The 24,060-nt window shown below is 38.9% G+C and overlaps 1 protein-coding gene across 2 annotated transcripts in view; it reads right to left on the reverse strand.

The window, feature by feature from the left end:
• Positions 1–5,159: 5,159 nt before the first annotated feature.
• Positions 5,160–24,060, reverse strand: part of FZD6 (frizzled class receptor 6) — a 34,613-nt gene continuing 15,712 nt past the window's right edge. For both annotated transcript variants that reach the window (XM_076329304.1, XM_076329305.1), the window contains exons 3-7: positions 16,731–16,927; positions 13,229–14,246; positions 10,980–11,128; positions 7,491–7,916; positions 5,160–6,986 (exon numbers count right to left, since the gene is read on the reverse strand). In XM_076329304.1, the coding sequence (XP_076185419.1) occupies positions 6,830–6,986; positions 7,491–7,916; positions 10,980–11,128; positions 13,229–14,246; positions 16,731–16,927 (1,947 nt within the window). In that variant the 3' untranslated portion in view covers positions 5,160–6,829. The remainder of the gene's footprint in view (positions 6,987–7,490; positions 7,917–10,979; positions 11,129–13,228; positions 14,247–16,730; positions 16,928–24,060) is intronic.

Here is a 24,060-nt window from a genome sequence, read left to right on the forward strand (position 1 = left end):
GTTTATTTTTATTTGTATCCAGCAAGCCCTTTGAAAAGGAGTTCCTCAGGATAAGCAAGGCAGCAATGAGGAGTGGGGTGCAGGCTGAGGAAGGGCTGGGTAGCGCTTCGGCATGGCTTACAGAAACCAGAGGTCTATAGCCACCATAGCTGGCACACACAAAATACACCGAAGCCTGTGGATGCAAGAGGATTTGGTCACAGAAACAAAAGAATTGGCCCCGGACACTCAACAGTTGCACAAAACTTCCCATCTCAGAGGAGAGACAGAGAGAGAGGGGCAGAGCCACAACAGCAATGACAGTTCTGAACATACATGGTCGCTGCGGCTCTGCCTGTTGCATGTAGGTTGGTGAGGGGTCTGGAGAACAAGTCTTATGAGGAGCGGCTGAGGGAACTGGGGTTGTTTAGCCTGCAGAAAAGGAGGCTGAGGGGAGACCTCATCGCTCTCTACAACTACCTGAAAGGAGATTGTAGCGAGGTGGGTGTCGGTCTCTTCTCCCAAGTAACAAGCGATAGGACGAGAGGAAATGGCCTCAAGTTGCGCCAGGGGAGGTTTAGATTGGGCATGAGGAAAAATGTCTTTACTGAAAGAGTGGTTAAACATTGGGACAGGCTGCCCAGGGAAGTGGTGGAGTCCCCATCCCTGGAGGTATTTAAAAGACGAGTAGATGAGGCACTTAGGGACATGGTTTAGTGGACATGGTGGTGTTGGGTCGACGGTTGGACTCGATGATCTTAGAGGTCTTTTCCAACCTCAATGATTCTATGATTCTATGTAGTGGTGGAGCCTGGAGCCTGCGGCATTCCTGAGACCCGGCTTCTCACATCCACACTGTCCCCCCAGGTGGCCTGACCTCAGCGAAGAAGCGCCATGGCTTGCTGCAAGCAGGGCTGTGGAGCTTCTGGGCAGCACCTACCTCATCTGTTCACTGATGACTCACTGTCACCAAAAGGGCAATGTATTTACAGGGGCTGCTGGGTCAGGCACAGTGAGAGAGGGTCACCATGAGCAGTTCAGCGGGGTCATCCCATAGCTAGCCCCGAGGATCCTTCAACAGATAAACTCTTGCATTAAAATTTTTATATGTGCTAAAATAGAAATCTTACTTGACTTGCATCAACCACTGACTAGTGCAATGGCGCTGGAAAGGATCAAGCACAACACTGAATCCCTGGCTCACGTGGAGATTAAATTGTGCTTGGCCAGAACAGCGAAAAACCTACCAGGTTCCTGTGAATAAAAATGTCTTTTCAAGTCCTTCTTTGAGTTATATTTTTTACAGCAGGTGCTTATCCTACTGGGCTTTTGTGTGGCATGACTTTGTTTCTAGTGTGGTTTCCTTACTTCTGTCCTTGTAACTTTGCTGTAATTACAGCACCTCTTGGTTGATTAAAAATCTCATAAATGAGTTCACAATTTGCCATTGCCAAATACAGAAGCTTCAGTAAGTGTGCCCTAAAAATATCTAATGCTGTTGAGGTTAGATTAATTTAAAAGGCAAAGTCCTCCCTTGTTTTTTATGGGGTGTGCTTTCTTGGTTTTTCCTACTGGCTTGGTGACTTTCCATTTCTCTCCATAGGGAACCTCATCCCGACTATCAGCTTCTCTCACAGTGTCCATTCTCAGGATGATCTTGCCTACAAAAATCACATTTTAAGAAAAAGAGCTCCAATTAATTTCCATGGTGAGTCCTGACTTTAGCCAGCCCACCACATTGGCATCTCATCCGCTCAGTGGCAGGTCACACCCCTGTCAGTGACATCTCTTCATGTTTCACGGAATGATACGTGTCTGGATGTCCCTGTAGAGCATCCACTTGTTCTTTAGTTGGAAGTCTGGATCACAGCCCTACCTGTAGGAATCTGGAAGGAGAGCAAGCCCAAGAGAGGACTGTGTCCAGTGGGCAACATCAGGGACTCAAACCCAGTGCCAAGAAACCTGTTCAGCTGCTTCAGCATCCTCAAATCTTCAGCTCGGTCATTCAAGACTTGCATGCACTCTCGGGTAGTAGGTATGATACTACTAGAGTTGGGTCTGGAGAGAATGCAGCTTCCCAGCTAGCTGAAGTGATCAACTAATTAAATAACTTACTAATAATTTTCTCTAGGACCTTATCTGGCAGTGACTCATTTTCGTCTCCATGTCATTTTGTTATCCAGTTTTATGTGGTCAAGCAGAGCATCAGGAAGATAAACTGGGATGCACATTATCTTCATAAAAATATAGATACTTTGCTCATCCTTCATACACAACAAACATGGAACATACTCTTTCCTGTTAGGATCCCTTTGGTGGCCGTGCCTAATGATCCCACCATCATCTCTGTAACTTACAAACCTACTTAATGGAAGTAAAATTTCTTCTTGCTGTTTCTCTTCACCTTGTATGTCAAGAGTGAGTCCTAAAGTATCAGTGTGTTCCTCTCCACTTAAAACACCCGACGTTCTCTCATGACAATCTGCCATACCTGAGAGAATGCTCTCTAGGCCGGAGATCAGTGTCCCTCCAGTTCACCTACACCCAGCACCGAGTGCCCATTTCCACAAAAATTGCTCTCTTCCACACAGCTCTTCTTGCAGAAACTATTACCCTCTCCAGCTCCTGTTTGTGCTGAGAAACCAGCTGTGAGCCATTTAATGAAGGTAGGTTTAAAGAGATTTCATGTTTGTCATTACATTATTTTAACTAGTAAGACCTCAGATAAAGCAAACTTTTATTTTAGATTTAGTTTTGATGAACAAAGTTGGAACACAGGGAATGAGCATTAATGAAGAGCTCAGATAGAAATGTCCTGGCATGTTTTTAATCTTTTAATTATACTTTGCATCTCAAGTGCTTTTTAGTAGGAAGTAAAATCCGGTTAATGTACAGAAGCGGATTTCATAGATGTACATCAGAAAGATACTCTGAGCTCCGCTTCTAGAGATACAAAGCAGACAGCTCATAAAGGTGTGGTATAGGTTGCCCAACATCTTTATTTTTAATTACAGTTAAACTCTAGTCCATTAAAAAAATAGATAAACATGTTAAGGGACAAAAATAAGAGTGAAAGAGTAAGTGCAAAAAAAGGTAATGCACAGGAAATAGCATTTATTCTCACGAGACTCTAAAATACCTTTGGTGCCAGCCATCTAAATTGCTGTGAATGCCAGTGGTTAATACTGGCAGAAATCTTTACCAGTGAGCGCAGCCAAACAGAGAGCGGCCAGATGCCTTCAAAGAGCGATTCAACAAGCGGCCAGGGTCAAGGGAGGGATGTAGCATTTCTCCTTTGACGTGCAGCGATCTGAAATTGCACATTGAGACTGGGTGGTCAAACTTCAAAGGGAAACGTGATTCCTCATCCTATTCAGCTACTGCATTTTTCAGTGCTTTGTAGAACGCTAAACTTGTTTTTATTAAAGTTCAACTTTTCATATTTAAATATTTTTTTTTCTTCTGAAATTCAACTAGATTTTACCATCTTTAAACCAAATATATGCTGCACCCTGTAAAGAAAAAGGACCTACAGTTCTCTATGAATCAGTTGAACAACCGGCAAAGAAAAAAGCATGATGCTTCAGCTTGTTAATACTCCATACTTGAATTGTTTTTTATTTTTGAAGTTTAAAAAAGCAAAAGGATTTAAAGATATTTTAAATACTGTAGATATTTTTCTTATTATAAGCTAATAGCACCTTTCAAATGTTACCAATAGAAACAAAATACCATTTTTTTCCATATCCTGGGTTAGTTTTGCAAACTTCGACTATTTTTTCCAAATATGTGCATAGCTTTATTTTATACTCTAGGTAAACTTCATCCCAATTTTCACTAAAAAAAATTGCAAAATAGGACCGTAAAATGAGAGTGTATACAAAATGTACCATAAAGCTACTGTAGTGGCAATCTCAGGTGCTGTTTATATCACAACTCAAATATGATTTAGTATGTTAGATTTATCTTCTCCTTCGAAAGATTTTCTATGCAATTTTCTATTCGGTGTAATGCATATTTTGAAGTGATTTATGACAGAGATCCATTACAAAAAAGAGAAGTAAAAGACCATTTAGCACACACATTTTAAGGCTTGCAGAAGTTGTCAGTATCCTTTGTTCTAGCTTTCTGCAAACAAAGGCAGAAAACAAGACTGAAATGGCTGTATCCATCTTAAATTATAGTGCATCTTTCAGAAGACAGCCAGTCTCAATTAAATGACTTAAGTTGATGGAGATGTTCAAGTTACTGTTACAGTTTAAGAAAAGGCCTTTTAATATGAATTGTCTATTTTCAGTTTTAACTTTGGTCAGGTAACAGATGAAAGCAAATAACCCAAACACCTTTTGTTAGAGAAACTGTTTATGAGGTTCTTAATAGTCCATCGCTGTAAGGCAGACTTCCATACCCTCACTCATCTCCGCACCTCTTCTTTCAGCTTCTTTCCCCCATCATTTTTGTGGGCATTCAAATAGCTGTTTAACTTTCCAGTTACTGCTTGGGTATTTCAAGGTTAAAGCATCCAGGGACCACAAACTCTTCAGCTATAAAGGTCACCTTGGGAATTCACATTCTGCACGTTATTTCTGGTACGACAGCACGGGAACACACAAGTGCCACAGCCTCATTCTACCACTTCCAATGGATGTTATGATTACTGCTTAGTTAGTAGTTCACAGTTCTTTGAAAATGTATCTATTTTTAAGCCCACAGTATTGCCGTAACTTCAAAATTGCTTTGTATTCATCTTTTTTAGAGCAGTTACCACAAAAGCATGACTTTTACTGAACTACCTAAAAAAGGGAATGATATTAGATAAATTAAAAATGTGTATCAATATTTTAAGAAGGTTGAGCAAGAGCATAGCATGGAAATACATATTCTATGTAATCTAAAGGAGGTCTTTAACTAGAGGTCATGAAAGAAAGAACGCTCTAAACGTTTAGGATGAAAGCACTCGTTCAATTTCTCACTCTCCATGTTCATGTGAACAATTCCCAGCATTGTTCTGTCTCAGTTTCTCACTTACACAGGAGGGATAAAACATTGCAATACTTACTACCTCACACAGCTCTAAGAAAAAATACATTAAAGGGTCTTAGGTGCAAAAATACTACAGTAATACAGCAACAAACATGCTACAACTAGCTAATAAGAAGTATTAACTCAGAAGCTCTTACTATACAACAGTATATTTTATTACTAACAAAGACAGTAATAACAGAACTACTGAACATGTGTATAAAGTTACCCGTTTACAAACATGACTACAAGAATGAAGGGTACTTAGTGTGCATTTTCACAGGAGACTTTTCAGATCTTTCTCACTGTCCTTCTCAGCAGCAAGGATGTATTTTATATTTGTATATTTTAAATGGGGAAATTATAAAAGAAATAGCACGTCCTATTTAAGGCAATAAATTACAAATGCTAAAATGCCGATGCTGCAATATAAGGGTAAATACATTCCATTTTTAATGCACGATGGATAAAACAAATAACTTCACTTTATCAGAACTGTAGTTCCCGTTGATTCAGCATATACATGACCTTTGTACCACGACAGTTTTGTTTGATTGTTTAAAGCATCACCACAAATGCTGCCCAAATTGGAAAACAATTTTTCTGCATAATATCAAAATATTGAGAAATATTCTTATTAGTAATCAGATGTAAGATGCTGAACGGTCTTACAAAACGCATTGACATTTAGGTTCAGGAAACAGCAAAACCCTGGCTCCAAATTATCTCAAGTAATAAATCACATTGACTTCACTGGAACCAGGATTTCTTAAGAGCTGAATGATAAAATTCTTATCCACGTCAGCAGTACTTGCTCTTGAGAACTACCCTATCATAAGAAAGGCTACAAAAAAGACCTTTTTGATTTAAAGAAAATATATTGCTGTAGTATATAGAAAAATTAAGCTTTGTAGAAAAAGCATCTTGTTTTCAGTAAGTATATTGTTAAACAAGCCTGTATATTAATAACAATAGTTTATTTTCTGCAAGGTATTTCTCTACAGAATTAAAAAAAGTTACTTGCATAGAAACAACGTGAAACAACACTTTCACTGCAGCTCAGTAAAAAAACCCCAAAGTGTACACTTCAGATTCTGTCCCCCATGCCGCCAGGGATCTGAAGTGTTTTCTTCATTGCCTGATCACCACAGGACTGTTGACTTTAGTAACACCTAAGGGAAGAATGTTGACTTTACCGAGTTTGTACAATACATACAAAACAGTAGTTCTAAATATTGACCTTACGCAGTCAATTATTTACAAAATTCATTTTTCTGTACAAAATAAATCACTATAATTCCAGATTCCCTTTCATATTCAGTGTACAAACTACCATAAAACAGTGCTATAGTTGATACATCATGACACATAATTTAGAGTATTTATAAATTTGTGTATCCCTTAAGTGATACTGCTGTTTAAGACACAGTAAAAAAGAGAAAAAAATTAACAAGTTTTGAAAGTATCAAAGATGCAGATGTAACTTTTATGCCTTGAAAGGTAGCAGTGCTTTTTAAGCATTATTTTAATGCAATTCATTACTAAGTGTTCCTTATGTTGGGAATAATATTCGTTTCTCTCATCTTTTTCTTAAATTACTGCTAGTCAATCCAGCCATGTCCTACAGAATTTCCATTTCCATTATTCCTGGATAGGATTAAATATAGTACATTATTGCTAGCTGTCCCTACAACAAAACTTACATTTTTTAAGTGCAAAGCAAGATATGTGTGGTTTTTAATAAGGCACAGAATATCAGTTATTTCCAGTGTAACAGAATCCGTATCAGTTTTATACATTGAAAATGTTCATATAAAATTTCAATCTTTCAAGGGTTTGAACTGTTTCCTGAATCCAACTCTCTTCTGGTGTCTGAAGCCGAGTAGACAAGTAGCGATACGGAAGCTGACTGTGAGACTCCAGGTATTTGGGAACAGCTGCTTTGTAATGCAGGAGATTCAATAAAATCATTCTTAGGAGTTATTCTGTAAGTAATGAAAAATAAAACATGGGGAGTCAATTTTAAGCACAGTGCATTACACTGCAAAAAACACATTTTTAGCAACGCAATTATAACATATCTTAACCTATATTCTTTTTTCAAGAGAATGCAATACAGTTCTGTTCACTTTTCAAGCTTAGGGTCACTGTTGTTCTTTTTCAGACTTGCCACATCTCAAAATGATTGCATTGCAGCCACAGATTCCTTGAGGGTCACTGCTCAACAATACAGAGATAACCTATGAGCTAAGCTCCAGCACTCAATGCTTAAAAGGAAAAGAATAATCCTAAAAAAAATACAAAATAGCCCATACGCTAAAGACACAAACTATTTCATGTGGCCACGTAAGAATTAGAGTACTCTTGACAGCTACTAAAGGTTAATTGTATACTGAGAGTATACTGATTCTTCAGAGAGAAGTGACAGAAAACTTACAAAAATAGTGGTGAAACACAAACAAGCAAAAGACTGAGTTAAGGAACCTTACCTTCCTTCCCCTACTCTCTTCATACTCTCAGCCAAGCTACTCATATCACATGTGCTATCTGATTTGTTTCTTTTTTCCTGATCCATGGTCAGTTTAGAACCAGACAACATTTGTTCTCCACTGTTTTCACCTTCCTCAACTCTTCGGGCTGATGTTCCCTCTGCCTCTACCTCTTTCTCAGATGTCTCTGGAGAGGTTTTAATTTCTGCAACAGTTTCTTGGCTTAAGTAATCATGATTAGTGATTGCTACTGCAGAAGTTCCATGATTTGTTGTGCCACCCGTACTAGTCCCCATTGACTTCGAAATGACTTTCAATCTGTGCGAAGTTGATTTGTAGTGCTTCTTTTTATGTTTAACTTTGGAATTGTGCCTCAAGAAAAATTCGCATGATTCTTGCAGCACTCTTCGACTCTCACTGATTGGACTGAAAGAAAACAGAAGCATGTAACTGAATGAAGAGGATAACCTTAGATATAATGTAATATGGCTTCATACACAAAAACGTGAAAGAATAGCAACCAATGACGCAATCTGAGCTGGATATTAATGAACATGAGGAACACAATTGTATGTGAAAAGAGGAGAAAAAATCTGATCATAATGGCTCCAAAGTAATTATGTCTGTGGAACAATTAAATAAAGCAGATTTTTACATTTCTTACTTCTGCAAGTAGGTCCAATGACTTCAGTAGATTAATCATCTAAGAGAGGAAAGCAGGATTAGCTCATAAGCAGCTGTATTACCAAATTAACTTTATGTAAAGTAAACCTCATTCAAGTAAAAAAAGAGGTAAGCATTATAAAATTGACTTCATTATTTTAAAATTCTTATAGCTGAAAGCCGTTAACATCTGAAACACAAGAAAAATTATACAGGAAATGGAAAAAGAGGGGAGAGGGAAAGGAAGCTATAAGCTCACCATCAAGGAATGTAGATGTAAAATAAAAACAGCTTAAGGACTGCTGCCTTGGGAAATCCAAAGAAATAAAAAGATCTAAAAATACAGTATAATTTACGAGTAACACTGATAATCTAAAACGAAATAATCAAGGAATAAAAAGGAATGGAAAAAATGACAACTACAAGAAATGGAGATGACATTTATAATTTGTTTAAATCCAAAGATATGAATTTACTAAAATTAAGTAACAAAACTGAATTATTCTGTTTCAGAAAAAAAACAAGGAACAGTAGATTAATACAATAAAAGTGATACTAAGGAGGGTTCAGTGAAAATTAATTTTAAAATAAGACAAGCCTGGCAGAGGAGAAAAGCAGAGGATGTTATTATTGCATGATAGTAAACACAGCTAAGTACTGTGCCAAATGAAGCAGTCAGAACACATGAAAGGATCTAAGTTGATGGCTGAAATTATCTTCCCTCATTTGACTGGAAACCAGAGAGAGATTAGCCAATGCTAAACACAACAATATGTCTTCTGCTCTATGAAGAGAACAGGTCAACAGAGGGAAATATTTTCTATCTTCCAAGAATGCTGTCAAAAAGTCACTGCATATGTAAAACTTCCAAGGAGTCCAATGGAATTTTGCTGATGCCCATATTCAGCATTTAGACACCGAAAAAGAAAGGGTCTGAGGAGAACATTTTGATTATAGAATCATAGAATAGTTTGGGTTGGAAGGGACCTCTAAAGGTCACCTAGTCCAACCCCCCTGCAATGAGCAGGGACATCTTCAACTAGATCAGGTTGCTCAGAGCCCCGTCCAACCTGACCTTGAATGTTTCCGGGGATGGGGCATCCACCACCTCTCTGGGCAACCTGTGCCAGTGTTTCACCACCCTCAGCGTAAAAAATTTCTTCCTTCTATCTAGTCTGAATCTACCCCCCTTTAGTTTAAAGCCATTCCCCCTTGTCCTGTCACAACAGGCCCTGCTAAAAAGTTTGCTGCCATCTTTTTTATAAGCCCCCTTGAAGTACTGATAGGCTGCAATAAGGTCTCCCCGAAGCCTTCTCTTCTCCAGGCTGAACAACCCCAACTCTCTCAGCCTTTCTTCACAGGAGAGGTGTTCCATCCCCCTGATCATTTTTGTGGCCCTCTTCTGGACCCGCTCCAACAGGTCCACGTCTTTCTTATGCTGAGGGCTCCAGAGCTGGATGCAATACTCCAGGTGGGGTCTCCCCAGAGCAGAGTAGAGGGGCAGAATCCCCTCCCTCGACCTGCTGGCCACGCTTCTTTTGATGCAGCCCAGGATACAATTGGCCTTCTGGGCTGCGAGCGCACATTGCTGGCTCATGTCCAGCTTTTCATCCACCAGTACCCCCAAGTCCTTCTCGGTAGGGCTGCTCTCAATCCCTTCATCCCTGAGCCTGATACCGGGGGTTGCCCCGACCCAGGTGCAGGACCTTGCACTTGGCCTTGCTAAACCTCACGAGGTTCACACGGGCCCACTTCTCCAGCTTGTCCAGGTCCCTCTGGATACATCCCGCCACTCTGGTGTCAACCACACCACTCAGCTTGGTGTCATCTGCAAACTTGCTGAGGGTGCGCTCGATCCCACTGTCTATGTCACTGATGAAGATATTAAACAGTACCAGTCCGAATACAGACCCCTGCGGGACACCACTCGTCACCAGTTTCCATCTGGACTTTGAGCCGTTGACCACTACCCTCTGGATGTGACCATCTAACCAATTCCTCACCCTTTACCGGACAGTCCACCCATCAAATCTATACCTCTCCAGTTTAGAGAGAAGGATGTTGTGGGGGACCGTGTCAAAGGCCTTACAAAGGTCCAGCTAGACGACATCTGTAGCCCCTTCCATGTCCACTGATGCAGTCACTCCATCATAGAAGGCCACTAGGTTGGTCAGGCAGGACTTGCCCTTGGTGAAGCCATGCTGGCTGTCTCGAATCACCTCCCTGTCCTCCATGTGCCTTAGCACAGCTTCCAGGAGGATCTGTTCCATGATCTTCCCGGGCACAGAGGTGAGACTGACTGGCCTGTAGTTCCCTGGGTCTTCCTTTTTTCCCTTTTTAAAAATGGGGGTTATGTTTCCCCTTTTCTAGTCAGTGGGAACTTCACCGGACTGCCACGACTTCTCAAATACGATGGATAGTGGCTTAGCAACTTCATCCGCCAGTTCCTTCAGGACCTGCAGATGGATCTCATCGGGTCCCATGGACTTGTGCACCTTCAGGTGCCTTAGATGGTCTCCAACCTGATGTTCTCCCACAGTGGGTGGCTCTTTCTTCTCCCAGTCCCAACCTGTGCCTTCCGTGGCTTGGGTAGTGAGGCTCGAGCACTTGCTGGTGAAGACCAAGGCAAAAAAGTCATTGAGTACCTCCACCTTCTCCGTATCCCGGGTAACCAGGTCACCCATTTCATTATGGAAAGGGCCCACATTTTCCCTCGTCTTCCTTTTATCCCCGATGTACCTGAGCTATATTTAAGAAACGTCTGAAATCCAACTTATTCTAAAGTATACACTTTAAAAAACAGGAATAAAAAAAAATTGTTCTTACTCTCTTTTGCGGTTTCTGTTGAAGAAATTGGCCCATTCAGAACAGGTCTTTTTACTTCCCACCCAGAAGACTGGAGATATGCCAACAATTAATGTCAGCAGATATTTCATCAGAAACAAAAATATTTCTGGTCTTGCTAGTGCCTTTGCCTAGAAGATAACAAAGTTTAATAAATGCAAAGAAGAAAATATACTTGTTGATTTATTTTTTAAATGCAGAAAACAAATTATGTAAAAGAGAGACTTTCTCCTTACGGCTGTTGTTCTTTGTTGAGGCTTGTACTGTGGACAAATGTTAGACATGTACAGTCAAGTCAGACCTGGTTAATATCTACAGCTGAACACACAGAGAGGAGATTAGTCAGAAGGAAATATTTTTCTTTTAAATTGAAAGGAAAGATTATTTTGCAGGTAATAGTATTAGTAACCATGTTCTTCAGAGATAGTTTGTATGTATAAGATTTATCCCTTCAACTTAAAAGAAACAGTTAAGTGGATGAGTTGGGAGTTAATCAGATTAGACAGCATCTTCAAGGAGCCGCAGGGAACTACATAGTAGTTTTCTGTTTATTGCAAAATTAATCCACCTATTTGCAGAATTGGATCATAGGAGCTGAGACATTTAACTCAGTAAGAGATTATTATCTTCTGGTTCCATGCTGCAAATTTAATTTACATTACCTGGCTTATCTGCCAGTCCCATCTATGAAAGTCACTATTTTTCATGGCCAGGTAACATTAGCTACTTAAACTGAAGTTTGTTTTTGTTTGGTTTTGATCTGGCCAATGTAATAAAAGTGTACAAGCTAGCTCAGGTAAGCCAAGGCCAAGCACGCCACTTTAAGCTACTCCATAGTTAGCACATGCTTTTTATTACAGGGACAGATCCCATTAAGTATGTCTTTGTGTAATATTCCCTGTTGCTATTTACTCTTTCCAATAGGTTAATTAAAGGCTGAGGAGACATGCTCTTTCTGCCTTATTATGCCAAGCTGTTACATTTCAGCACTACAAAACAAGTTTTTTTTTAAAAAGCATAAAAGCCTTGTTTTCAACCTTGTATATTTTGGACCATTTAGGTTGATACAGAGCGCAGTGCAAAACCCGCTGAAGACAAAGTGCACTTGTTAAGAATGGTAATAGAAGCACAAATAACCAAGAAGTCTGTGAGCTGTGCTACTCTCAGCTTACACTGACTTCAATACAGAGGATATAGAGGATGTTTAAGGAAGGGGAAGGATCAAGCCTTATCATTCCATAATGCCTGTGTTTATATTCCTCTTTTTAATGATAGTTTATTGCAGTAAAAACATAGATGCTAAGTGCAAAGCCATGAAAGAAGACATGAGACAATTGCACTTCTCTTCGTGATGGTGTCTTCTTTTGTATTTGTTCTTAAATGGAAAGAAACAAACCACAAATTACTTGCGATTGCAGGGAGTTTTGTGTACTTACAAGAGATTTAATCCATAGAGAGTACTGAACATAGGCAGATATACTTTAAAAGCCTTTCCAAGGAAGTTGGTTGTTTTTTTTTTTTTGTTTGTTTTTTTTTTAAGAGTCAAATGTTAAGTAGGAATACCTCCGCAATTTAAAGTGCTGTTGGGTTGTTTGTTTTTTTCTTTTTTTTTTTGTTTGGTTGGGTTTCTTAAAGATTTCTTCACATTACTGAACATCAGCCCACAAATGACAGCTATCATGGAAAAAAAAATATACTGGAAATTTGTTTTGTAATTTCAAGTGTTTTACACTTCTACTCTGAAGAAAAAAAGATGAAAATTATTTTAAATCTACGTTTATAAGCAACATTTTAAATGCAATTTAGATTCAATTTTCAAGAATCATTATTTCAGCTTCAACTGAAATCGATGCAAACTCACCTTAGTTACTTTGATACTGAGCTAGGCACCCAAATACTGAGCAACCACTTTTAGGAACAGATGCTGTGAAGAACGATCCTCCCCCCCGGCACAATTTGTAACATGAAGTTCAAATATTGTAAAGTTTATATATTCCCTTTAGAGCTGTGAATTGGAATTTAATTGCTGAGTGCTATCAATTTGTGAAAAATTTCAAAGCAAAAGTATGATACCACCGATTTTGACTTAAAAAGCAACTAATCACTGCATGTTCTTGAACTGATTACTCAATGTGAAAATAATGAACTAACTGCACAGAGGATACGGTGATGCATCATGGTTTTTGCCAATTAACTTTCCAGTATTATTTATAAAGGAAACTGCTACTTGCCTGATAAGGACAAGGAATATGGTACTGGTCACAGTGGTCAAATACCCAAGTCGTTTCCCAGATTTTCCGGTTCACCAGTTCATAGACATAACATCCAAGAAGTGCTACAAGTGGCACCAAGTATAAACCACTAAAAACTCCAATTCGGATCATAAATTTCTTTAGCTTCTCCTGGTTTCTGCCATCGTGCTGTATGACTTGCCGCACGTGATTTAAAGAAATAATACCAGCTAAAAGAAGAGAGAGACCGAAAAAAACACAAAGGCACAACGGCAAAAGCACAAAGTACAGAGAGGCATCCAGATCGTAGAGACCCACAAAACAAACTCCACTGATATTGTCCCCTTCAACTTTGTTCATTGCAAGGAGCATAATGGTTAGAAAACCAGGTATTCCCCACGCAACTGCGTGGAACCACATGGCCTTTTGCGCAATAGCTTCACAGCTCCATTTTCTTCCCGCCGCAAGGAACCAAGTGATTGTAAGAATCACCCACCATATAGTTCCTGCCATAGTGAAAAAATACAAAACCATGAAAAGGACAGTACAGGCTTTGTTTTGGGAGCCAAGAACAACTGTTTCACCAATTTCTAACTTATCATCTGCCTCGTTACAGGCAGTTCTGTTCCCAAGTAAAAATCCGATAAAGTACATTAGAGAGACTATGCTATAACAGACAGAGTAATATATGATCGGCCTCTCTGGGTACCTAAACCTTTTAACATCAATCAGGAAAGTCAGGAATGTGAAAAGCGTAGCACAAAGACAAAAGATTGAAACTATTCCAATGAAGCTTTTCGCAACATCCAATTCATAATTTTTGAAGTACATATTGGGACACGGGGGTGCACACTGATCAATTCCTAGAAACTTGTAGCCTTGTCCATTGGTAGTGTGTAGGTGTCGTGGACACCAGAATCCATAATCCCTTCGGGTCTGGCCCAAGGTCTTCTGAGTTCCATGTACGTTTGTGGTTACAGCAGCAGTGGCAGGAACAGTCTCATCACAATTGACTAGTCTACATAAATAAACAGAAGAGGAAATATCTTAATATCCCTCATTCTCAACTATAATTATTTCTTAGAAAAAAAAAATCTGATTCTAAGCACTGATAAATTTTATAGATAATGCAAAATGTGCATTACATAAAAAAAATCAGGTGGCATTTTAAAAAACAGACTTCAAATATTTTCAGTTTAGAAGACTATTCAAACACAGCTATTTAACCGTTGATCTCTATCTGTTGTTTTATTGCTTATGAAACACTACTCAAATTGCAATTGTTCTTTTAGAGTCTTAAATTCTACTAAACTTTTACATAGGTACTTAAAAATATTTACAGTAGTTGGTTTTTTTTAATCTGGATGACAGACTGTCGGAGACAGCAAATGATCTTGTCAAAATGCAAGCTTCAACCAAGAAACAAAGAAAGAAGGTTGATAGTATCTAGAATTAACTGATGACTAGTATATGATTATTATTACAATTTTTTGTGTTATAGTGGTATTTCGTTGTCGACAACAATAAAACTACCTCACTGAAAAAGACAAAAGCAAAAAATATAAGCATTATAAAAAATTATCACTGTTTTAGCAATTTTTTCCTAGCTCCACAATGTTAATTTAGAAATTGCTCAAGACTCAATTGCTCAAGTCTTTAATTGCTCAAGGGTCTAACTGGACACAATATATGACCTTTTTATATGGTTACTATAGTATTAGCAGTGTTGGACATATTTTCAAACTAGATTATGTAAGTATAACTCAAACAGGTAAGCACTCACTCAAAATGGGATTTGTATTTATAAGCATTCCAAGTTTAAGCATATATTTAAAAAGAACAAGTTTTGCATTCTAGCTTTTAAAGCAAGATTCTGTTGTCTCAAAACATTCTTTGTCAAACTCTATTGTAAGAGTCCATCAACGTCAGTTTGCAAGCTCAGCTTGAGCTAAAAAAACCTTCTGTTCTTTTTCTCTGCATTATCATGCCGTCCAAACAAATCCACACTAATCATTAAGAAAACTGATTCTGTAGCAGATTCTTTCATTAACCATGGGCCAGACCAGTATGCACGGGAACAGTGTGAACTTTATTCACCCATGTCTTAATAGGCATTATGCATGTCTGTAAGAATACAAGAGCGTGAATCTCAGGATTCTGGTTACTGCTTATCCTCACGCCAGCGTCTCTTCCATGGGTTCCAGCAGTAGGATGTCTGCCGTTGTAAGAACATCCTGCATTACATGGACTTCTCCATATCAGCTACTGGGGAGACATCATTTCACATATGAACAGAGCAGGTTCATTTTCAGTAAATGCTAGCAGTAATAGAATAATTTAGAGCCGCAGTGATTCCTGCAAAAATGTAATTTGATTTAAAATGTCATTTGAAACATATATTGAATAACTGGATTCACTTGTAATTTTTCTAATTTTCCAAAACAATTCTTGAAGACATTTGCTGCGCTGAGTGGCACTACTGTTGCCTAGAAGCTCACACTGGATAAGAAAAGTTGATGCCTTCTTGTTTTAAAACCCCACAACTTCAATTTTTCTGCAGAACTAACGGAAAAGGCATTAATGCCATCTGTCATGTTCACTCCAATAAGGATTTCTACCAGAGATCACAACATAGGACTACTGTCCCAGGTCTCCCTCAGCCCTATCACAGATTAGCAACTGCATGGGGGTTAGAAAAATTATTTGAGTTTCCACTCTCTGCTCCTTTCCTGTACTTCTTGCCCTGACTTGTGTTAAAAAACCCCCAAACATCTGGCCTTAATTGTTTATAAATATCTGCAATTGAAGGTCAGAATCTCAAGAAGATTACACTAGAGTGTTTTCAGTGGTTTCCACTGAATATATAGAGACTCATCTTTTCCCCAAATGTAGTATTAACTGTCTTTTCTCTGGAACAGACACGTGAACTCTTTGAGAAAAAGGTGACATTTTAAAAAAAAAAAAAAAAGAGAGACTTTTGGCAGGCAGTACAGGAAAAGCAATACAAGATTGAATTTGCACGTTTAAGCGGTTAGGAGTAAGAGAAGGCTTCCACTATTTAATGTTCTGTGTCCATTCAAATATAGACTATTTTATATTTCATTATTTTATGAGCGATTATTTATAATAGCCCCATGAAGTACGTATGATCATCCCTAGTTTAGAGGTCAGAAACCAAAGTAAAATCTATGCTGTAACATTTAATATTTTAAGAAACTTATAGTAAAAAGCTCCTTTTTGCAGTGATACGAACACTGAAAAGAACTGCTGCAGAACTTTGTTGCAAAAAAGTCACAAGCAGAAAATGCAGGTGATCATCTGAATAATGAAAAAAAGTTTTAATAAAAAAAAAGTCCTATGCATAAGCACTGTAGGGTCACCAGTGACGAGGAACCTACAGCAAGGAGATACTTAATATTCTGTCTCAGATTTTCAACTCAGTCTAAGTCAAATATGAAAATATCACCCCACCCACCATCTGTCAACATGAAAAATACCCCACCTGGTACATTCCAGCTCTTCAGGCCATGTAATTCCAAAAGTGTCCATCAACTGCTTACAGTCAGAATACACTTTCTCACAGAGGCTTCGACAAGGGTGAATCACATGAACTTGCTCCAGGCAGGCAGGGACAAAGGCTTTGCACAGAAATGTGTGGACGTCTGGTGAACAGTGAAGATTCATAACTGTAAGAAAAGGCTACAGGGAAGAAAAAGGCTTTGGTTAGTAAATTTAAAAAGAGAATTCAAGGCATCAAAACTGACTTTCATCACTATGGCTCACATTTGTTCCCCTGTAGGTTTGAAAAGGTACTAGAAAATAGTGTTTGTTCAGCAGTTGTGAAAGAGCAAAACCCGGTGGCCTGAGCAGCGAGAAGCTCTGTTAGCACGTCTAGCCCAGGCCCTGCCCTGGGATCTTGGCCTACCTGTAACTATTCAAACCTGGGCCTTCCTATTTGACAATATTAGAAATCTGAAAGGTATTATGAAAGCCCAAGATTTTTAAAAAAATAGGGTAAAACATTAAGTTTCTACGTTCACCAGTCAGCTTCTAAATAAGTGCCCTGACATTTTTAAAGGTGGTTTGCCCCCGTACTTTCTGTTAAATTACATTTTCAGTCCTAAGTGGTGTGTGACACTCCTCATCTTCTCTCATGCTAGAGAGGTTTGGGGTTTTTTTATTAATGAGGTCCAAATATCAATATTCCTCATTTAAACTTTGCATTTCAAAATCTCAGCATGACTGATAATTTCTCTATCTGTATTACCGAGCACCAGGCAGTGAATAACTGATGACTGCTCTTACTAGAGAATTCATAGAATGAAATTTAATGCAACCCTTTTTTCCCCCCCAATTCATTCAATCCATTATTTACAGCCAGACAGGCTTTTAAGGAAAAAAAAAACCAACAACCTTTGACTTTATCAACTTTATTATTAGAGAAAATTATTTTAGCTGAAATACTACCGCATGTGCAAACTTCAGACAAACCAGAAGCTGTTGGTCATTTTTGCAACTGCTGCGTTGTTGTAAGGGCAGCTAATTGAAGGAAGCAAGCGATGACACGCTAACAGCATCCATCGCCAGGCGCGCCCCTGTACTTCTAAGCGGGCCGCATGCCTACAGCAACGGGGCCAACAGAAGGGAGCGGAGGTGCTGGGGGGCTGTGTAAGTAGGCCCTCCTCCTAGCGAGCACCGGCAGAAATAAAACTGAAGAAGCCAACCACGCGCCGGTGACCTGTTGGTGACTCTCTGGACATGTGGAGACCAGATCACAGATCAGCTAGGGCCACGAGGCGCCAGGCATTGCCAGGACACGGGGCACACATACGGCACGCCGACATTTCACCCACGCAAAGAGCGCTGGGGCGGCAGGCCGGTGGGGGTGCGCAGAACGGATCGGCTCCTCCACCCCGCTCACCGGGCCTGCAGAGACTGCCCAGCGAAAAGGAAGGGAAGCAGAGCGGGCTGGTGGGGCGTTCGTGTGTTGACAGGCTCCGACCTGGCTGGTGCTCGAACAAGCCCCAGCCTTCGGATCCACTGCAGGCTGCGGTTCGCTGTCCTGTCTGCCACGCCAGGTACACATTCCTGATCCAGCTCATGAGAGTAAAACAAGCTAATTTAAACACCATTCTGAGGGAACTAACCCACGGCTGAGGGTGAAATCATACTGCAGGATCACGGCAGCCTTTTTACGTAGGCTTTTTGGTAAAACGCTTCTTGGATTTCAGGAAAAAGGAATCTCCATATCACACGTAAATAGTCAAATTCATGCGTCAGGAAAGCTGAAACAGTATTTAACACACTTGGAAATGTGCTGATAAATAGGGACACTGCATGAAATTGTCAAAGGAGGCAGAATTTTTAGTAAGATTTTTATTAAGAATTTTATTTAATTCTTTGCCATTAACAGCTATGTATCTCAAATATTCAACCAATGACTAGTGAAGGAAGGATTAACTTCTGAGCCCAGAATAGTATCCTTATTTTTGTCAGCTTTTAAGTATCCCAAATATATATACACCCATACCCCAAGAGCAAGTCTTACTACTGAGCATGCAGTTTAAAAGGAAAGACATTGATAAATAAGTTTTCCCCTTCAAAATGGAATATCTACAAATCCTCAAGGGATCTTTGTAATAAACATAGGAATGTGTGGGGAGCGGGGGGAAGGGCGAAGATAAGGCAGAGCAAGAATAACAGAAAAACACTTTATGAAAAACCAAAAAAATGTTGGCACCATCCTTCAGAGCACTCCGGCTGCGTGCTGCATCTGCAGATGCCATTACAGCAGGCGCACAGAAGTCTGATCCCCCCTCTGGATGTCTGCTCTGGAGCTGCCTTCTCAGGAACCCAAGACTTGAGTATTTTATGACAAGGAGAGAAGTATAGCTCTGGTATAATGTGCTCCAGTTCCATAAGTTGGATTATTTCCTAAATGCTACACGGCTTCAGATGAAAAAAATAGTCAGGAGTTAACCCTAAATGAATTAAATTTCCTTTGCACAATTATGATGCTTGTTTTCCTTTCAATTAAATTTTATTTGCTCCAATGTTTAATTTATGTTAGCTTTGTTCTTCCTGGCACTTAGGATAAAATAAAGACAATAGCCTGAGTAGTCATATACATCTCCTATAGAAATTGAGTGTACTTTTGAAATTAAGTCTTGTAGAAATTGTCTTGATTGTTATGAATTCTTCCTTTTTATCACCCACAGTTCATCTCAGCTGATAAAAAATAAAATTAATTTTCTACAGCAAGTTTTGGGGTGCCGGTCAAGAACTTTTGCAGACTTAAGTAAAACAGCAATATTTTCTCTAGAAAGTAAGAATTAAAAAAAAAAAATTAATATCTATGAAACCAACTTTATCTAAAGAGATATTTTACTAGCTATTTACTAACAATTTTTAAATAGCATTTTCCAACATAGCTAAAAAGGCTACATATCATAAGTTCGCTCCCTTGATACAGAAAATGAGTATAAAGAAAGCACTGTCTGGTGAAGAAAGTCAGGACATAAACCCAACCTTTACCATTCTAACAGAATTTGTTATATGAAAATACTTAAAAGCTAAAATATCACAAGAATCACTACACAATAATACTCTATATTAGAGGTAGATAATGACAAGCGAAAATTAAATGCTTGCAAAAGTTTTACTACAGCATGTTGTCATTGGCTAAATACTGTTGTTTAAAGAACATATTTAAGCACAAAACTACCCTAACAGATAAATTCAAAAATGCAAAATTGTAGGAAGGAAGCTATGCTCAGCCTGTAATGTAATCAGAGTAGAAATCCAAGGACTTGGCTGATGAGTAATTGTTCTCACAGCATTTCTTTCAGCCTGCTAAAAATATTTACCTTTTGACACCTGAAAACATGAGCACAGGTTAAGAGCAGGAGGTTTGGTGTTCTGAAAACACAAGCAGACCTTATCAGTCAGACCAAACATGCAGTTCTCACCCCGGCTGGTAGCAAGGGGAGGTACAAGATGACAAGCTGACATCCCTCCCAGTTTCCAACAATCAGTGGTTTAGGAAACTTGAGGAGCAGCAGGTTATAACACCGGCATTGTGTTGAAAAAGACACCAACAGACCTCCTTTCTTCCTAGAACACATCTAATTCCCTTTTTCAACCATTTATGCTTATACTCTTTGCAAAAATACTACAGCAGTAAGTTATACTGCATAATTTAATCAGGCACTGCTGAGAAAATACTGCATTTTATTTGTTTATTGTAACTCCCAGTTTTGCAACCTAGTTTGTGTTTTGACAGTTAACAGATTGCTCTCTACTTTTTCCACGCCATTTTGCCATCCTGCTATCTTTTACATATTATATTTATATATCAGCATAATAATGTTTTACATTTTGATTTCTACTCCTTTCATAATATACTTTTGCCTTCTATTTGCCTTGACTACACTTCAACACTGACCTCACATTTCCACAGAATCCACAGTGACGACAAAGACTCTGAGTGACAGTAACTAATATAATACCATGCACATCTACTTGTATGAATAGCGGGGGTTATTTTTCCCTGTATTCATTACTCTGCATTTACCATCCCTAAATCTCACCTACCATTTTACTGTCCAACTGCATCTATCACAAGACCTTTCTGCAACTCCTTAGTCTTTTTCTTTTTTCTTAGCAAATTCACTATCCATCCCTCTTCCAGGTCATTTATGAGTTAGTTGTGTCAGAGGTTTCAGTACAGATGACTAGGGGGAACGACTCTAGTCATTTATTTGCTATAGGACCAAACAATCAGCTAATGATTTCATACCTACTTGTCACAAAACATTTATTTATTCCTACTTTTCTTCTTGTTCTTTAGGTAGGCATTGGAAAAGAAAGTTCCCATTGGGTTACCAGCATAGTTTCTTTAAAAAAGATAGGTTATGACCATGTCAAAGCCTTTTTGAAAACTGAAGTATAATATGCAGGCTGAGTCACCCCTTTCAACAAAGTTATTGAGTCCATCAGAAAAACTCCAATACCTTTTTACAGGCAATGATTTCCCTCAACCAAAAAAACTCTATAAAACATAAAACTTTGCCTCAAGCACACACAAATAGGATTTTTAAAATACAGATTTATTTTCAGAAACTGCCTACTTTTACCATTTAAGAACAGCAAAAAAGGTCGTGAATCACACCTGGAACTCTGCTAACAATTACATATCTCTAAATGTGGGCTTCACTTCCAGCTAGCCAATTTGGAAATGTTTCATTATAGAAAATAATAGGTCTGCATTTCCTGATGGACCATAAAAGCAAAATCTCACCAAAACCACAGTATCCACTCCTCCTGCTGGATAGCGTGTAAGCAAAAAGGTATAAAACCAAGATCACAGGCTCACTGAGAGTATGAATTGGTTGCTTCAAGGCTGTGTTATACGGATCACGGGTGTCCCAACCACCAACCATTTCTTACCCAAGCGGTTAGCTGGCTAACCTGCACACATGCGCATGTTTATGTCCTGAGCATCCAAGTCCAAGATTAAACCCACAGATTCACCAAGCCAGTGAATTTAGACTCTAGTACCATGATGTTTTCTTCAGGAAGGTCAGGATGTACAGGTGGCACAACCACATGAAAAGGCACTTGGCATTTCTAGCGTTAGCAACCATTGCTCTGTCACATGAAGGACGGAGATGAAAACCTGCAGATTTGGTGATGGCAGTGCTAAAAATAGAGTGAGACCAGGCTCTTTTAAAACCAAGAACGGAGCCTCACAAAGCCAATACAAGTCCCAAAATATAAATTCTCATCCTCCTGCCAATGGGAAAAAAACAACAAACAGTAAGAGGCAAACTAGAACACACTAACAATCTGCCAGAAAAACCTCCAACAAACTAATCACAACTGTAAAGCCAGAGATTATGTAGTCTGTAACAACAGAAGTGCTGCCTCAAGCAATAGCAGTGAAGAACTGAGGGTTGTGAAATGCAAACTTGCCCCTGCATTGTCAGTGCAGAATACGAGGGGCACGTGCCCTATAGAGAAACCTCCCAGTGCAAAACAGTCTGAACTGAACCCTGTGAAGCATACACGTACCCACTGTGGACTGTGAATACGGTCAAACAATCAAAGGGAGTAGAGCATCACCAGCCAGCGAGAGGAATATCCTCTGCACTGAACAAAACACCAACACCTTACTTAGTCTGGCTTTTTGCCTCTGGATAGAACATAACAGACATACTTTGTAAAGAATCTAGGATTTACTAATCTCAGAAATCCAATTATGGTGTGGTCCTAGAAACAATAACACAACTGAGATGAGTGAAAACAAATGGTGAAGAGTACAGAATAAATGGCTAGGTGCAAACACGCTCTTAAACATGCTTTGCCAACAAGTAAATTGCAACCTAGAACTGTACGTCAATCTTGTGCTCAGCATGCTTCTCTGTTTTGTGCTTAGCAAGCTTATAAGTCCACAACACAACAGAAACAAGCTTTTATTCCAGGCAGACAGTGCAGATGCTCTGTTCTACCTCATCTCAGTTTTATCCTAGAGGAAAGTATTAGAGAAATGATCAGATGTCTCTAGGGTTGGGATGTATGATAACTACTAACATATGCCAAAACAAGTGAAAATGTTCTCCTGTACTCTGCTGATTAATGTCACAGAAATATTTAAATAACATAGAAAATGGTGGATCAAAATATCGAGGTCTTTGTTACAATCAGCTATGGTAAACCCTGATTGTAAGAGACAGGAAATATCTTGAATTGCTGAGATATACAGAGGATAACAGCCTTTGTTCAGCCATTGGAGCCAGTTATTTAAGACAGTAACAACCTACTCTGCTAACCACTGAGGTCTAGCTACCAAGTTAAAACATTTAGTTTAGTTAACCTAGTTAACTCTGAGGTTAACTAAGTTAAACAATGAGAGACACCAGCTGTCCCACTGTTAAGCAATGGTACTCGTTTCATGATTTGATACTAATCTTGTGACCTAAAGCAACGACATTACAACCTTGTCACTTACATAACTGTATTTCAATCGTGGAAGCAAACATGGGCTTAAATCTCAACTTCTACAATCATACTACACTGTGTACCCCAGATTCCTATCTATATTAAAGATACACATTGTTATTCACAAAACAATTTACCTGCTTTACAGGAAATAACACCTCACCTTAATGATTAATAATGATTCATAATTTACAGCACCAGACTCAAACACAACTACTGTCCAGTAAGTGTCATTACAGAATTAAAGTACAACCTCAAAACCTAAACACAATATATTTTACATATACACTTTCATATGTGATATGTAGGAAACACGGCCACTGTCAACCATGGTATAATCAAACGGGTCTCAAAAGAATAGGCAGTAATTACTGTTTATACTCACAGAGCTATACTAACAATTAATCTTCACGGTACCTTTAGCCACTTTAATAATGATAATCTGTTTCAATTAGAAACAGTGAAACAAGTATGGCACGGTTGATTTAATCCTACACTATTGTTTCAATAGAGCTATTCTTGACTGGATGCGAACAAGATTAGCATCATACCCAGAGAGATTAATGCCTTCATACAATTCCCAGATGGGCTGGCAAGGGTGGTAATTTGCTCATGGTCACAGTGAATCAGCTGCCAAGAAACTCTGACTCCTAATTCATGCACAATTAATTAAGTCACGATAAATAAATGTCCTAACACATGAAACTAAATGAAGGATGAAGTTTTCAGGTTTGATTAGATTCAAGCAATGTTGAGAAAAGACTAGGTTCTTCCAGTTGAATGCTATATTGATGGACTTAGATCAAAGGCAAATTAAAGACACTTTCAAGTTG

The sequence above is a fragment of the Aptenodytes patagonicus genome, chromosome 2, assembly GCF_965638725.1.
Source record: "Aptenodytes patagonicus chromosome 2, bAptPat1.pri.cur, whole genome shotgun sequence".
NCBI lineage: Eukaryota > Metazoa > Chordata > Aves > Sphenisciformes > Spheniscidae > Aptenodytes > Aptenodytes patagonicus.